This window comes from Anguilla anguilla, chromosome 4 (assembly GCF_013347855.1).
Source record: "Anguilla anguilla isolate fAngAng1 chromosome 4, fAngAng1.pri, whole genome shotgun sequence".
NCBI lineage: Eukaryota > Metazoa > Chordata > Actinopteri > Anguilliformes > Anguillidae > Anguilla > Anguilla anguilla.
This window is the reverse complement of record NC_049204.1, coordinates 53763804-53782647: the sequence shown is the minus strand read 5'-3', so window position 1 is coordinate 53782647 and position 18844 is coordinate 53763804. Positions and strand designations below refer to the sequence as shown.

At 37.4% G+C, this 18844-nt stretch overlaps 1 protein-coding gene across 2 annotated transcripts in view; it reads right to left on the bottom strand.

The window, feature by feature from the left end:
* cntnap2a (contactin associated protein 2a) overlaps nt 1-18844 on the bottom strand; it is a 311365-nt gene that overhangs the window by 155428 nt on the left and 137093 nt on the right. For both annotated transcript variants that reach the window (XM_035415431.1, XM_035415432.1), the window contains exon 4: nt 323-470. In XM_035415431.1, the coding sequence (XP_035271322.1) occupies nt 323-470 (148 nt within the window). The remainder of the gene's footprint in view (nt 1-322; nt 471-18844) is intronic.

The window sequence follows — 18844 nt, the reverse complement described above, 5'->3', positions numbered from 1 at the left end:
ACAGGTTGTACATCAATTTCATCACAAAAAAATGGTGGTGCAGCTAATATATCAGTGTATCTTTCCAGGTTTCATGGTAAATGTTTGAGTTATAAGTGAGAAAAAATTAACCGCCAATAGGAAATACTGCATTCTTGCTTACATACGTGCTAGGAATGTTTACTAAGCCATTACAATAATAACATATTGCTTGTTGATAAAACATCTGTGCACCTGATATTTTGAAACTGTGACCATCTGGTCATCAAACCGTCATGTGAAAGCAAATGACAAGGCAGTCTGGTCAGGTGATGTCTGACATTGTGGGTAGATTTGAACTTACAATAAGGACAGCCATAGATCTCTATCCTCAGGCCAATACGCCCTTCTCCACTCCAGTCCAGAGGAACGATACGCAGGTACCGGGCAACAATGGAATGCTGTAAGTCATGTCGGACCACGCTCTCGGTGTTGGAATTGCCTGAAAATGCCTGTGAAAGGAAGAAACCAGTCCTTGAAAAATACAACATCAGCTGAACTAAGTTTAGCTCCAGTCACCCAGCATGCTAAGTCATTTTATTTGTACGATTAAAACTATGACTGTGCCACAGGATGCACACACTGTGAAATTAAGAGCTCTTCAGGCAATCGTGAAAACCCCAACTGCAAAACATGACATGCCAACAGAGGAAATATACTTGACTACTTGCCAATTGCAATTCTAAGTGATTCGTTTGGAATGTACCATGAGAGAGCAGATGCTAGTTCCTGGAGTAACAGGAGAGGAAAATAAATTGAGCTGAACAGAGGCTAAAGGCCATATTTACTAAGGATCTGTGGGGCTTTTATAAACGCTAATGAGAAAAAAGTGTTTGTCCAAATTTACTAAGGTGCCGCACGAAAGGTTCATGCAGGTAAAAAGAGAGAAGCATCCTTAAAATTGGCGTGTTTGGATTAATGCATATGAAGTTTAGTAAGTAGATCCCAATAATATGGAAGGACGGAATGGAAATTTTTGCATATGACCTCCTACAACTTATTTATAATGGCTGGTGGCCATTGCAGCAAAGGTAATTGCATCTGTTTTTTAATGTAACATCTGGGATAAGCAGATATGAACTTCCTTACGACACAAGATCGGCATGGCGGCAGTTGCCATTCTTAGGAGGAGACATCATCAGCCTGGTACGTTTGCGAAAGGACAGTTTCTCAAAATCGAGTATCATGTGTTGCCATGTCAAAGGAGAATGTGAGAATAACCTACAGTTACTGGATGAGCTTGGAGAATCCGATTACGAAATGAAGCCACGCCATTTATACAGGCACAAAACTAGTTTCAGAGCTGCATTTCCTGGCTTCTGGGTCGTTCAAACACACAGTCATGATACGAGTTTGCATTTTGCAGGCCGTATTTTCAAATTTCGTGTCGCTGGTGCTAAAAGCCATGCTGCATCGAATGTCCTGTTATATCACTATTTCCGAATAATCGAGAGGCCCTCCCAGAAATCAAATGGAAATTCTGTACCATTGCTAATTTCCCAAACGTGCTAGGTGCAATTGACAGCACACGTGTTCAGCTGAAACCCCTACCAGAAAATGAGCTTGTGTGCAGGTACAGAAAGAGCCTACAGAAGCACACAGATGTGATTCACTATTTTTTCTCCTGAGCATTGTTTGAGTTTTTCAACTTAAGTTTTTCCCATGCCAAAATAAATCTAATTTAAAAGGATAGTACACTCAAATTACGCAATTCTATATTGATTGTCTATGGGTAGCAGTTTCCATAAACTAGTCCATCTGCTTTTGCTTCCACGCCGCGGCTAATAATGGATTTCAGGGTAAAATTCCACTATTGGATGCAACATAGCAGGAAAAACAGAAGGGTTAGTTTGTGGAAGCTACTACCTATAGACAACTATTACAGAATTATGAAATTTGGGTGAATCATCCCTTTAATTAATCATCTTATTATAAGCCATCTTTTCTTTGGTGTGTCGCCAAAAGTCTTGCCACATTTTTAAAGTAAATCATAGATCCGTTCACTTTGCTCACAGTATTTACTTTAGTTGCGTTTTTCTTCTTGCTGGAACATGCGTCTTAAATACAGGCAGTGCATTTAAATGAACTTGCAGCAAGCAGTGTTCATTCAGATAATCAGTCTTAGTAAATATTCCGCTAAGTTTAAAAGATGCGGTAACACATTTTGCAGCCCTTTCAGTAATTTGCAGCATGCTTTGTAAATATGGCCCAAAGTCACTAACACCACATGTTGAAAGTGCTCTGCGTGAGTATGATGCACAATGACTACAACTGAGTAGAGGTGAGCATCTTCTTATGATGATGATTGAACAGCAGATGCATCACAAGACAGGCATTAATGGACTTGAAGGCTTTTCATGATGATGTGAACTGTAAAGAACAACATTATAAAGACTGCCTGGAGAATTCACTCTAAACAAATAAATACCTGGAGAAAAAATAAACAATAGTATTACACCTTCCTCACATTATTTGCAACAAAAAAAAAAACAACTTTCAGTTTATCGACTTCAGCCGTGTAGACTGAAGTGCTTTCAAGTTTGATGCTGTCTGATAAGTCACTTAAATCTTGATTTTATATTTATAGCTCTAGGAATTATGCTGGTGCTTGTGAAAAGTTCAAACTGTGAGAGCTTCCTTCAATGACGTCTTCCGGAAAGACATACATTCAGGCAATTCTGACAAAAAAGAGTGTATAAAATACATTGTTATTACTTAATATTTTTAAATTAAGTCAGAAACTAGCCACATGCTCAGTGAGAGAAATTGTATTTTTCCAAATGATTTACCTGAATGGCCAATTTAAATAAAAACATTCTTTTTTCCAATTCATTTTTTATATATATTTTTTGTACACATCAGCTCAACATGACAATATCCTGGTTAATTTTGAAATAATCTGGAGACAATATAGTTGGTAAATGTTGGAAATACTTTATTAGGACGTGTGACAGATTCCATGATCAGTTCTTCACTTGAAGAGTGAATGCAACCAAGGAGATCTGAAAGACATCTCTCATGTGTAGGACCTAAATAAATGGAGGTCAGGGCACATGAGAAGGAGAATTTGGGAGATTAGTGGCCCTTTTGCCTGTGTGCTGTTGGCAGTCTCTTATGTCACAGGGAGGTAGAGATTGAACTATCTCCCCATTCAGTAGGGGGGGACATCAGTGACCAGACAGTGTGTGGGATTAGAGATAAGCAGTGGAACACAGTGAAGCTAAAATGATGTGGATTATGGGAACCACAGCAAGATGGCAGCCTGAAAATGGACTTTATTGTGCAACCCGGGCTTTCTTGAGGGGAAGAATTGCCATTACAGATGGCTGTGTGAGCCTCAATATTTACACTTAAGCTTAGTGCTCTTACAGTATACTCTACAGTGGCAGGTGGCTGGGGAGAAGGACTGTTCAATTGATTTTTTTTTCCTTTGGGCACAATGAAATGCAAACCAATATTTCAGAGGACTACTTTTGTAATTTTTTTAAAGACTTGTGTGCAGTGCTTTAAATCGTTGCATGAAAAAGCATCAAGCTTTCTTTGCCATGTCTTACATTCCACCCAGCCACAAAATAAAAAGAAACCAGCATTCATCTGGTCCCCTCCTTCCCACAATCAATGCCCTTGCGTTCTCTGCTATGGTTCGAATCCCTCCCTTTCTTCTTTATAACTTTGGGTTGGCCAGAGTTCTAAAAATTAAATCAGGAATGACTCAATCTGGATGTAGTTAATTCCTATTTCAGCCAAAACATCAAATAGTCAGCAAGTGTGTAATTAGTTGGCCAAATGTGAAGCCGCCCCAGAGAGCTTAGCTGTCTAGTGTGTTGTTTAATCAAGCACCTTCACAATTTACGGCACAAAGGCCAAGAGGAGATAGCAGCTTTCTTTCATTAATAGTGGGTCCCGGATTCAGGCATCAAGCCAGCTGTAACTATCGCAAGTGACACATTTATTGGTTTCCTGTAGTAGAATTAATGCGGTTGTGCCTGCTTTTGTGACAAGGCTCAAGAGACTATACAGACCTCCTCTTTTCTAATAGCCGTAGATTGTCCTTTGCCAATCAAAGCGTTCAATACTGCCGCCAAACAATTGACATGCAACCTGGAGGGGTGTCCATCTCAGGCATACCTGGATCTATCAATAAGTAACATCAGTCTTGGGTATGAGGTAAATAGTTATTTGCAACCACTGTTTATGTGATCTGTACGTGTTAAATGACCTAAGTAGGAAATAATTATTGCTACGTAGGTTCTAAGTACAACGCAGGTACCGGTGCATACAATGCAGAATTTGTACCTGACTTTGGTCATAACTGCATTTAAATGCTGGATTTTTATGTCCCGTATGCAGACTAAGGAAGCCAATTAAGGTTTGCTCTTCATCTTATTCCCAGAAATAATCAAAACAATGTGTACGAGGCAAACACATGGTCAAGCAAACATTTCAATGCCTCATAATCTAAACTGGCCTTAATTGTGAAACTGTCAAACACTGTCTCCCAGATGTATTTACTCTCAGTTTGCTGAGCATTGCTATTTGTAATTGGAATGCAAATAGAGGTATTATGACAATCACTGGCAAAGTAATCAAATGGAAATACATGCCAAAGAAAACTATTCATGTTAAATACCAGTCATTTTCTGTTTCTGGTGAGGATTTCTCTCAGATCTCTATGTACACCTTTTCTACAGCCTGTCTTGAGGCCAAGGCTACAAAAATATAATTTAGCCACTCAAAACCCCAGGGATCCCAGGCAATCTCTTGTGAATACTACTATAGACAGTTTTCCTAGAGCACCAAATACTGTACTGTATATATATATATATATATATATATATATATATATATATATATCTTATCAGGGCCAATGGCTGAATTCTTTGGATTCATCAGTATGATGGCGGGAGGCCAATGATGCGACACATGGATACTGTATTGTTTAGCTTTTATCATCATACAATTGTTTGTGTTATACAGTACCTCTTGCGGTCAAAAGAGGGAAAGCAAAACGCAGGCAGGTATTTCAGAGACCATTATCCTCCAACAGAGAGCGTTTGGCACCTTTTCTAGTTTCCAGTCACTTGGGGCTTTTTGTGACATATGAAGTGAATACAGTCCTCTTCTCTAAGCACAGGGTACCTCCTTCAATATCTGGGCGAATGGCAGCCACATACATATCTGTGTAGCAGTGAGCTGTGTTTCTGAGGCAGTGTGACACATTACAGCCCCGTAGTTCTCCAGCGAATAAAATCGACAAAGCCCAATATCACAGAGCGTCCAAAAAAAAAACAAAAAACAAACCCTGAACATAGCGAGGGAATTACATAGCTCAGACACCAGCGATGCTAAACTAGATTATACCCTGCGAGTTAAATACATACTCCAAAACAAACCAAATGTTATTTTTTGCTTTGTCACTTTAAAAACATGGCATGAAAAAAAAAATATGGGAACAAACTGTCCAATTTTTCCAAACAATACTGAAATGTACTGACTGATAAAACATGGCTGGTCATCTGAAATGTAGACGGGGGTTACAAAACCTTTCCAATAATGGAATGAAGCAACCAACTGAACTAGAAAAAAATGTATGTCCATGTATTGAAATGAAAGAGAACATATATCCTGTATACGGTACTTCACATTCAGACCAGGCAAACATTTTTGTTCCAATTCATAGAGACATCATTTCAAATTTGAGAAAATCACTAAATTAAATTAATTCAAAGAGTAATGTGTAACTGTGTGTCTGCTATTTGACAAATTAACAGTAGGCTACTTTATATGTACTCTATAACTGTATTTAAACTTTTCACAAAATTCATGAAATTCACAAGCTACTTCTGTTTGCAATATGGCCACATTATCATCTTAGAGACAAAATGGTACATACAAATACATACATAAAAGTTAAAAACATGGGTATTTATAAATGATTTCTAAAACACTGACAAAAGGCTTTGCAGTATAATAGTTATAGTATGTTAGAGTGCAGGATAAAGGTTGATTTTATTAAACTGACTAATCAAGATAATATTTAATGGAGTTATATTTCTCACAGGTGCATTATTACTAGTTTCAGAATTTTAATGAAAGTGATCACTTCTTGTTGATGATTAAAGGTATACTGTACACAATGTGTGTATATCTTGTAGATCCCCTTTAACTTAACACCATGACATGCTGTTAGGTACGGTCTGGGGTATACATGCTAAGACACTGCGCATTCAGTGTTCCCTGTGGGTTTCTGTTCAGGTACACTGGCTGCTGTCTGCACATTTAATTCAAGCAATCATGAGGACTGACTCCAATGCTCATGCTCGTAGCACAATTGCCTGTAATCTCAGTAGTATCCTAACCTTGAAATTATTCCACCAGCCCAACACATTCCCATTCAGCTTGGAACACAAGGTTTAAATAAAGGCAGGGATAACCAGAGGTTTTATCCACCTTGCATGTAAGTCAAAAGAAGATCTTAATTGCAAGTGTGAGCGTGAGAGAGGAGAAGGGATTTAAGGTAAACATCCCAGGTCTCTTCACAGATCTCAGCAGGGGCCTGTGAGAATGGCCTGGATGTATGGAATAGCTGGTTAAATGCATACATCACTGAAGACCCTTCACCAAAGTGCTACGTACAATATTCAGCAGAAGGTCTGGGAACGTCCAGCAAAACATCAGCTGGGAGAGGTGGCCATGCTGGGAGAGGTGCTCGCAGCTCGTCAACTATAAAGTTAGAGGTAGGTTTCCTCGGGGGGGGGGGGGGGGGGGGCGTGGGGGGTGGGAGGGGGGGGGGATTACATATAATCAGTTAATCGTTAATCAGTTACCAATCTCCCTAATGAGAAAGAAGGCATGCGTGTGGAATTTAGCCGCCACACTTTGTGCATGTTAAGGCATGAGTGGCTGTCAATCCATTTTCTAAGGCTTTATCACACTTTGTTCCTCCAGGGGGATGCTTGTAAACAGGCTGTAGGCTGGGAGTAATTAGCTGTCTTCTATGAACCGGGCTGATAAAAGGTACATCTGAAAAAGCAACTTTATACTTTCACCTTCACGATCAAAAACTTGTCAGCTCTTTATAAAAATGTGCTTCTACCAATAGCAATTCAATCGTAATGTTTAAAAATAAGGATAATATTGGCAACAATTTTTTTGTGTAAGCACGATTCTAAAATACGATTATGCTTGCCAGCTATGCAAAATGCACTCTTTTTAATCATGATGAAATTTAATAGTGGAAATCAATCTTCATATAATTAAAGGATCTGGGCTTTAGTTACATTGGACCACAAGAAGCTTTACTTAATAAAAAAATATTAGGTGAAACTCTCAAAAGTGCATCTTATCTTTTATGTGATTAGATGCTCATTATTCTAGTAGTTGTTTGGCCCTTACAAACTATTTTACATGATTTACCATTGCATTTGTTGATACTTCATTAAGCATCGATAACCGCAAAATGTTACAAAGGGGTAAAATACATTGGTCATTCTTTTCTGTTCGTTCAACTGGATTAAAAGAAATCAGCCTGAGAAATTAAAAAAGACATTTTGCGTTATGAGAATACATTTTTTCAATGGTTGGTTCCAAAAAAATAATACATTCCATTTCTTTTTGAGACAATATAGCAGCTGCAAACAGTAAAAATAACACTTGGGAGTGCTAAAGTGAAGGAATTATCAGATTGTGAATGAAATTAACTTCCAGCAACTGCTTGCTGTGAATCTGAAACTGTGTAACTGTAAATGAGCAATGAATAATACACTCTTTTTTAATTCCCAGCTATAAATAAAAAAATCCACATCAATCCCAGCAGTTTTTTCCAAAGGTAGATCTAAGCAGTTGTCGATAAGGATTTACTATAACATTTACCCTTATCCAGAAGGTCAAAATCAAAGCTTCATCACTGTAAAATGATAGTGTTAAGCTGTATCATATGGAGCCCCTAAAGGGACCCCATAGGGGCTCCGTAATGATGCCTACTCACACAGTTGTCTTTTTTTTTTTTTTTTTTGTCTACTTTCAGGTGTCATTGTCTGCTTTCAACCTATTGACTTACACATAGTCATTTGTCAGGGAGAAACTTTGGATTTTTACTTTGAATCAAGTCAATTTTCAGGTCAAGCGACTTGTGTGAAAATGTGCAAAAACAGACATTAATTGTATCATCATTGTACCAATAGCCCAGCACTGAGTTTTTAACAGTACCTTTTGGCACGCAATTGCTCACCTGGTTGGTGCTGTGAAGGATGAGCCTTCACCTGTGTCAAAATGTACAAGGCTGATGTAGATACACTGACTGACACCATCACTAGTGCCCTTGCAAATCCAGAACTCATATATCTATTATATAAAACAATCAGACTTATTTGGAAAAAACAAAATAAAAGAGTTAATATTGAGTAATAAGAGTTAAGATTGTTAATAATCCAGAGTTCCAAGTGGCTCAAACAGTTAAGACATTTCCCACAAGCTTGGCCATATAGTTTTAAACATTAATGGCTTGAGTATGGATTAAATCAGCTATTAATGACTGGGTAGTCCACAATACATTATAAAATTACATTTAAACTGGCCAGAGGTCCTCAGGTTACTGCTGAACTACATTCTCCAAGTGCCCATATGCCCATATGTCAGTTGACATATACTCCTCCCTTCTGATATCCTGCAGTACTGTAAGGCCTGTGGTGTGGAAAATACTGACTGCCTCATGTAGGTGGCACAATGGTGTTTTGAGAGCCACAACTGGCTATTCAAAATTGGACAGATTAAATCAATGTTCACTACTATGAATAGGAGATAATGGACATAATGAAATCACTCTGAATGCAAGAAAAATATATGGCTGCCTGGGAAATTTTCAAAATGCAAAAATTATTATTTTTATTCTTTGTCCTTGAGAATACTTAATAAGTAAAATGTGTTTGAAAATGCCCATTTAATAACTGCTACACCTTTGCGACCCTATATTTGTGTGTGTGTGTGTGTGCATGGGCGCAACTAAGTGTACAATTGGGGGGGGGGTCACACATGTATGTTTTCCTTAACAAACGGAAATAAATTGAAAATAAATAGGAAATAACAAGAGAGATCCGTTGACAGGGTTCATAAAAGGAGGACATATTTAACATATTTTCTACTGTATATTGGGGGGGACAGACAGGTATTTGCTCAGTATTGAGGGGGACACGACCCCTCCAAAGAATGTGTGGTTATGCCCTTGTGTGTTTGTGTGTGCGTGTGTGAAATTACATTTTAAAACTGTCATTTCACAACAGGATTCGGAAAGCTTACCTCAAGGACTTAATACAAGGATGCACTCCTACGTTAGGTCAATGTAGCTACACAAAATAGCTGTATGGTCGACGTGAATGCTTGAACGTGTAACATCAAAAGAATGACGAAGCGGGGCCTGCCAAGAGCACGAGGTCGCCATCCAACACAAATACCAATACCAACGGTACCATGTTGACTTTGTTCTACAGAACAATTCCCACAAGTGGGTACGGGCAACTTTTTTCTCCTACAGACGGCAACACTGCCATATAGATTATTAGGCAAGGCAGAAATGGACATGCAGGGAGTTATTTTTAAAAGAGCATTAAGGCAGGCCACCATGTAATTTGGGCCCTACTACTGACCAGTGAGGGACTCACTTCAAAATGTGTGCTGTCAGCACTGGCTAATGGCTTTGAAAACAGAGCAAGCTTCCTGTTTTAGCTTAACCAAGTTAACCAAGTTAACCTTTATATTTGCAAAGCAGATCAGTGTCCCATCACACATGACATCTCTCTGCTCCTCTATTCTTCCTCTGCTTTGCATATAAGAACATCCTATGCCCTTAAGAAAACCAAATACTGACATATCCCTTTAGAGCTAAACATTTGAATATATAATTTCTCTCCAATAATTCATACAACTATGTCTTGTTATAAATAATTAAGTGTTAAGTGTTATTTGTTTAGAAATTGTATTGTCTGTTGGGCTCTACCGATTAAGACAAACTAAAATGAAAGGTTTTCACAAAATTCTTAATCTCAATAGGAGGACCTAGATCTACCTCTGAGGTACATAAATAAGATTGGAATCCTGCATAATAGCCATTTCACCTGCATGTATAAATTATTTAAAAGTTGTTGGCTGGGTGTGATATGCTATTACAGAGACAGATTTATACGATTATAAAATAATCTAGAAATAAATCAGTTTCAATACTCTTTTTTTTCCACACCCTGAAGCATTCCTTTCAAAAAGGCAGTATTTCACATCAAATGATACAATACACATATGCAATACTTCCTGGAATTTCACAAATGCATGTATGTATTGCCTTGAGGTAAACAAACCAGTTAATTAGTTAATTATATCCCTTCAGCAAAATTGTCAAATAATCATTTTAAGAGTTTTATTCTAATAAAAGAAGAGTCCTCTCACATGAGATCACAGTAATTACCCTCTTCCATCAGCATTATATGAATGAATTAATTAGACCAACTACAGACCAAGACTGCATCAGCTTCAGTAGTTTGACATGGGATATAGGGCTGCTGATGTGTCCTGATTTATAATGTTGCAAAACTGTCCTTCAGTGCTAAACAAATTAAAACTGCTCCACTGTTCAATGGACAAGACAACCAGTTGGTGAAAATAGTTACAAACGGTGTGACTCCTGACTGCACTGCCTATAGTCTAATGAGAGGCTGTAATATCGTTTTCTCTCTATATATATTAAAACATTTTTATCAGTTTGATGATTCTAGAACTTAGCCATATGCTGCAAAAAGGAATCTTGCTTCAACTTGAGTCAAAGTTAATGTACAATGTTAATTAAATCCAATGGAAAACAATATTAACATTAGTTACAGACAAAGTACAGCTACAGTGTGAACTGTAAGCCTTATGGGTGAAGTAAATGGGTTAGCATTCTACCTGACATTGTTCTTAGTTCAGTTAAATTCAATTGTATTTGTATAGTGCTTCATACAGAGACACTGACACTGCACAGAATAACATGTATAAATATAATATGTAGTATTATACAAATTATTTTAGTGCCTTTATATCTATTTCATAGCTTTCTAGCAGATTTATAAGCAAATAATTCACCACAATAACTACAGAACCTACATCCACACAAAAGCTGCCATCAGGGGATTGAAGGTAAATAAAGCACTGAGAGTTGCAAATGAACCAGGTTGTATTTTGCTCATCCTCAGGAGTGGGTGCATGATTGACACTGTGCAATGAAGGTAGAATAAATTGAATTAAAGAGAGCAGCAGGATGCATCTTGGGATATTAGTGGGAAAGAGAGACAGTGTCAGTAATTTGACATCTCATAAATCCTAAATGCTGATTCGTGATAAGCTATCCAAGAGCTGATAATAGGCAAACAGATATAAAAGCAGGCTCATTCATCATTTACAACAGCTGCCGTAAAAAAGTAAAAATTAGATATATTATAGAAGAAAATATTTCATATTTTTTAATTCCTTAAAATCTACGTATTTCCAACGCAGCTTGGGCTGTTCATATCCTCTTGTTATTTATGTTTTTGTCACTCATTATTATCTCTGCCAGGCGAGAGCCTGGAGGGGATTATGCGTTTGGGCGCGTGTGTGTTTGTTTGTGTATCTGTCCGCAGCTAATCTCGCATACTACTGGGCTGACCGGCCTAATACTTGTTGTGCATGCTGAAAGCAGCCCAAGGACCTGAATTCTCGAATATTTTGCAAATCGGTCAACGATAAGTATTTTTCCATCTCCTAATTTCCATCATTGTCCATTGAAATGCATTGAGTGCTAACTCCTCACTCCTCCTAACTGGCTGGTAGGGGCCGCAAGTGATCAACAACTCCTTCCGTTTGCAATGAAAGACCAGCGATGTAAAATGTCAATTTCAACATTAAAATTCCAACAAAATAATCCGCCAACTAATGGGGTACGTTAATGTTTGAATCTGTGGCAATTATTTTGTTGGTATTTTCACGTTGAAATTGATATTGTACATCACTGGTTTTTGGAATTGTTCCTGTCCAGATTTGAAACAAAAGTGCCAGACTATAACGTCAACGTTAGCTCTGTCTAACATATCGTGGCTGATATGAATTAAATTAGCTAACATCACCACCTTTAGTGTTACTTTACTGAATCGGCATTTTTGGGATTTTCAGTGGCACATGGTAAAAACTTGTAATATTGTATTTGTCTGGTTGCATTGGTTGTGTAGCCTCTAATGTTGCATCAGCAAAGCTAACATGCCTGGCGGAGATCTGCACTCTACTGAGTGCACTCTTCTAGTTGTATTTTTTGTCATTGATAACTTGTCGTTGCACATTAGAGCATCCTATTTGTGTTTGGACACCAACTTTTTTTGAGTATATTTGCCAAAAAAATAAATACAAAATGTAATAAATAAAAACACACAGACATGACTATATCTTTTCATACACCATTGAAATTTCCAAGATAATATGTCCCAGATTTAATGAAATAAAAAATAAAAAATCATGACCACCCTTCTCTTTCTTCTGAATGACCTTTTTTTCCACAGATGCATAGCCAATCAGGTTTGGAATTAAGGTGTGCTGGTCATGACACAGCTAGTGCAGAAATGCCTGAGCATTCCAGGGACTTCTGTTAAAGCTGAGCATGCTTTTTTTCCTCAGCAGGAACATTGTAACATTCTAACTGTAACACTGAAAACAGCACTGAAATAAATCCCCCATTGACACTCAGATGCTCACTAAAGTGACATTTAAAAAGATTATTAGATAGAATATCTGGTTCCATGTCAAAATCTTGAAATTGTGAGAAAGAAATATTATTCGGTCTACATTGCATGTCTCAGCGAAAGAAACTTTGGCATTTATATAAGCTCCATGGCAACTCCATTTCTTAGCTTTGCTGAGCCGATGTACATCTTGACCTGAAATTCAGCTGCTAGCATGCACCAAAGGTTAACAGAAGTAATGTCAGAACCCGATCCCGTACCACAGCGAAATAAAAATAAAAATAAGTCCTTTCGCCAAAGGGTGCCATTTTAAATTCAGAATTGCAGCATAACCTTTTTTGAGATTATTCTTGTCCCCTTCCATGTGTGAAAACACCACTTATATGAAAATTATGCTTTCAAAAATGAGCAAAAGAAATCTTTCACTCTGACCTCTCATCCCAGGAGTGTGGATAACTATGGACCAGATGTTTAGTGCGTTTCTCTCTACTTCTCTCCCAACAACTTATCTCCAGGGTGTAAACACAGTTGAGAAAGTCTCTTTATTTATGTATTTTTCCATAGTTCTGAAATGGAAAGGTATTGAAAAGGAGAACGTCACACTTTTGATGAGTGGGACATTTTTTCCATCACTGCACAATGGATTTTAGTCATAACTCATGCTGCAATTTTCATGCATTCAAATGACAACTATTTTCTTCCCGCCAGTGAAGTCTCAGATATTATTCTTAGGGATGCAACAAGTCACAGAGAATATTGTAATCCTTAGCAATATGCAAAATGTTACTTTACTATAGCAATAGAACAACTGTCAACACTACTCTCCTACTCAATAGCACATTTACTAAATATTTAACTAATTAATGAGATCACATCATGGTGCAGTATTGCCACCAGCTCCCCAAAGTAGCAATATAAATACATGTGTCTGGACTTATGGAATGTAATAAACAAAACATACCTTTTTTGTAAGGAATGGCTATCTTAACTCACACAAATTAAACAAGCTCTATTCCAAAACACTGCTACCCAACGTTTCCTAATTTATTTCATGTAACACCAAAATCGTCAACAATCTCCTTCAAATTCAGCTCCCAGTCTCAAACGCTCTCAATAGAAAGTATAGCCGGTCCAACCAGTCACTCCTGCCCTATTCTGCTTCTCAAATAGTTCTTGATTAATTTTAAAAATGAGTTTTTGAAAATGAGTGCTCCGCTGTTGCAACAGTGACAGCCAATGACATAAACAAAAACAAAAGCAGTGCAGTAGGCTACATACCTCCCCGAAGATATACGTTACTGGATGCAGGATAGTGTTCCACTTTGGATAAACATTATAAAATGAATGTGCTTATATGACTTTATGCTGAAAACATGACTTTGCCGTAAAAACTGCTTAGGAATTATTTAAAGTTTGATCTCTTGCTTTAAACTCCAAACACGTGAAAGGCATTATAAAGCCAGCAGGTAATCTGAAACCTAGTAAGCATCGAAAATATCCTCCACTGTACACAAAAATGGCCTGAACCCATCAAAACCACACATCAAACAATTCCAGGAAGTCTCTTTAATGTCAACTTTACAAACGATTCAGAGCTTGTGTTGGGAACTGACTTTGCAATCTTGGCTGAGGCCCAGTGGAAGATAACAGCACTGGATATTGTAAAAATAATACCTTCTCCAAAACTGGGATATAAACCAAGTATCAGGACGGTATTGCTACTGTATATTTAATACATGTTGAAGTATATTTAATAAAAAATTATGAAACACAGAATTAATTATCTTAAATCAGAATGTGACAATGCTTTTAATGCACAATAAAGCAGAATGTACAGTTAATTAAACTATCGAAATATTTAAAAACGGTAAAAATCATAAACATGTAAAGAGCACCAATTTAAAATTTTAAAAATCAATTCTGTTCTCATTTCAATTTCATGGTTCTTCACATTCTAAAATATTTACCCTATATTAGGTAATATGTGCAAGGATATACTGAACCTAACAAAACTCTGGTGATTTATTTATGTTTTGCTGTTTCTGGTGATTTGTTTTATGGTTTAAGATTCCAGTGACTCAATCGTGTGAGTGTCGGTTCTAAAGTATATTCCCTATAGCCACATGAAAAGCTGCCATTGATAAATCTCAGTTTCAATTAAAACTGCTGAAAAAGGAATTCCAAAATGGAAGGTCAGCCTTTATTATTTTTCACAGCACTCTGCAGCCCATAGCATCCTTAGCCCTCATTTCATAGTGATGCAAATGTGTCTAGCAGTTAAGCACCAGGGAAAGGAACTCCATAATGGAGTAGCATTAATGGGGAGGACCAGTCAACCAGTTCTTCATTTGTTGAAGTGGATGTATAATTATTTTTTATATTTTGTTCATGAATTTGAAGGCTACTTTTTGAAAATGTCAAAGCACAACTCTTGTAAGGACTGAAAATGTGTTTTGTCCAATCCTGATCAAGGATTTCACCTAAAGTAGAGCAGGCGACTGCAGTGGTGTAGCTGCTGGTGCTGGACACTTGGTTAACAATACACCACATGCCAAAATGAAATGGCACCATCTTGCACCATGTTTGCCTAAGATTATTTTCTTTACATTTTGAAAGTGCACAAAGCTTGTTTGTTCTGCCGTCTCATTTAGATAACAATGCAAGATTTAGAATCGAATCAGTAAATGATTTGAGTTACCTATTCATTGCTTCGATTATTCATTAGCTGAGTGGGCTTGTCTGTATTCATTCTTATGACCGTGGTTTGTGACTCAAAAAGTTTGTGATTAGCACTGGTGCTGCCCTGTATGTATTTTATTAGAGACTGAAGGAAACAATTGAACCGGAATGCATATTTCCCGGTATATCAGATTCACTCCATTACAGGCTCCTGTTCAGCACAGTGACAACACTGTGTATAATAACTAGTCTAGTTACACTACTGGGCTAAACACAGCCTATTGGAAATAATGTTAAATAAAAGCTATCACAAGTCTACATCCGCTGGTACCCACCTATCTGTGAACTTTTGTGAACAAATGGCAGTAGGCCTCATATCAAATTTGGCATGAATAAACAGACTAGCTGGCCAACTTATGAGTTATCATTTGCTTTGAGTTATGTTAACGTGGGTGAATTCAATGTTTTTTTTTTCTGGTGGTAGGCTGTGTGTTTAGGCTACATAAAATACATGATTAAGTTTACACATAATGAATTAATGTGCAGAGGACTTTAAAAAGTCACATTAGTTTTTGTTTAAAACAAAATTAGCCTAACATACAACGCATGGGGACCAAATGGATGAGGACACACTACCAACACTGATTTTTACATCATAAGGACTAATACAAGTATCAAGTTTATAAGCCTACTTCTTATTCAAGAATGTATTATTTTTTAATAATATAGGTTAAAAAAAGTGTGAAGTTATTTATAATGCAAGGGTACTAACAGTAGCAGTAGGGAGAATGGCAGATTTGTTCAATAAATAGATGCATTAGTAACCTAACACCCACAATCTAAACATACAGATGATTACCCAACCTAGCTTGGAACATGCAGTAATACTGAAACTTCATTGCTTAGTCCATTGAGCCCTATTGACAAGAGTGGTCTGTGCAACAAACAAAAAAAACACATCTAATATACAGCAATGGGCAGTGAGCTGCTAATGGGAGTGGTAAAGAACTTTAGCATGAATAAACAGACTAGCTGGCCAACTTATGAGTTATCATTTGCTTTGAGTTATGTTAACATGGGTGAATTCAATGTTTTTTTCTGGTGGTAGGCTGTGTGTTTAGGCTACATAAAATACATGATTAAGTTTACACATAATGAATTAATGTGCAGAGGACTTTAAAAAGTCACATTAGTTTTTGTTTAAAACAAAATTAGCCTAACATACAACGCATGGGGACCAAATGGATGAGGACACACTACCAACACTGATTTTTACATCATAAGGACTAATACAAGTATCAAGTTTATAAGCCTACTTCTTATTCAAGAATGTATTATTTTTTAATAATATAGGTTAAAAAAAGTGTGAAGCTATTTATAATGCAAGGGTACTAACAGTAGCAGTAGTGAGAATGGCAGATTTGTTCAATAAATAGATGCATTAGTAACCTAACACCCACAATCTGAACATACAGATGATTACCCAACCTAGCTTGGAACATGCAGTAATACTGAAACTTCATTGCTTAGTCCATTGAGCCCTATTGACAAGAGTGGCCTGTGCAACAAAAAAAAGCCACATCTAATATACAGCAATGGGCAGTGAGCTGCTAATGGGAGTGGTAAAGAACTTTAGCTCATAATTATTATGAACCTGATTTTGATAGCTTTGAACAATTAGCAAAAGCACTCCAATTTTAAATGAGGCTGACCCATTAGCCATCAGTTGCTTTTCCTGACTGCATGGCAGCTTGATCTTTGTACCCTCACATGAAATCAGTATGGTTGATAATTGGGGAAAATGTCAATGAAAACAAAATGTCTCTGATCTCTTGGTTATAAGCTGTAATCAATAAAACCAAGTCTCTCTAAAAATGTGACTAAAATTGAATTATTAAATGTGCACTACACAATGTTACTATATGACTGCATCAGGCACAATCAAGTAAAAATAAATGGGTCACCCTTAATTATATTCCTCTTGCATAATATTAAAGAACTTCAGAACACACTTTAGCTTAAAAGCCAATTATCTGATTTCTTACTTCAGGGTAACTTGTAAGGGTACATTGAGGTACCCTAATATATGCTATGTCTGTTTGAACTTCATAGCCTGGGTTCAGTTAAGAAGGAGATTGAATCAGTTGCTTGTGAGGAGTCCTAAGGATGCGTAACTGCTTATGCATCGGGAAGAAAGGAGACTGCTGTGAAGCACTGGAAGTAAGCCTGCTCTGCACGTGTCTGTGCTGTGTGGCAAAACATTGTGACTCCCCATGAAAGTCAATGAGGGTTATCAGAAGTTGAAAGCAAATTAAAACTTCCCCAATGGCATTTTGACTCTCGAATGTATGATCATTACATTTGTTATTAAAAGCAGAATGTGAATTTATGCTTAATTTTGTTGGTAAATCTACAGGAAATAAATAAATTGAATATGTTTTCCCTCATATAAAATACATGGAGTGCTATGGCATAGAAATGTCAGTTCTGCTTTGTAGCAAACAGCCCATTGGCCCAATTCGATCAGCTGAGACGTCAGCTTTTTATCCATTTTTTGCCAGTGCGCAGTTTTGCAGAATTAACATCATTTGTAGGAGCGCAACAACTTGGTTATACATTTGGAACAACACATAATTTTTACAGTTACATGATTTGCAATGAAAATGCAAATTTTACATGACATTATTTGATCATGAAACAGACTGTGCATACAAAGTAACATTTGAACAAGTGACAAGCATTTTTGAAACAGCTGAAAGAACAGTGACGTGAGAGAACCGCTTATGCCGGGATTGCGATTGTGAAATGGGGGGGTGGGGGGGTTGCATTTCCACCCTATCAGCAGTTGGGGGGGGGGGGGTGGCATGCACCTCCCAGCCAAGACCCCCCCCCCCCCGCCCCCCCGAAAGGTTTCTTAGCTCTAAATACTTTGCCCAATGTAACATTGCAATGGCAGTGATAAGGGCATATTTCAACACTGTCCTGAATATTTTAAATACAGTTCAGGGATTCTAGTGTTCTTTCACAGATATTAACACAATTATATCACGTTGCATGCACCGTAGCATATAGTTACAACCAAGAAAATAAGAATAAATGTGTTATTTTTTTAAAAGCATTATTTGGTAATATACACATGTACAACTTCTGGAGGTATAATCCCACTGTACAAGCTAGCCCGGAGTTACTTGAAGGCAGTTTTGTGTTTTAGGCCAAGACCCCTTAAATGCAGTGGTTGGCATAAAGTGCATGGAGTATGAGCCTTATAATGTAATTGAAAAATATAAAACCTCATGCAATTTCAGCTTTTACTGACACAGCACATCAAGGACTGAATGCACCACTGATCCAGTGTACCGTGATCTGCAAACAATCCCAAGCCCTGACATAATCATGCAATTTATCCTCCACGTTTT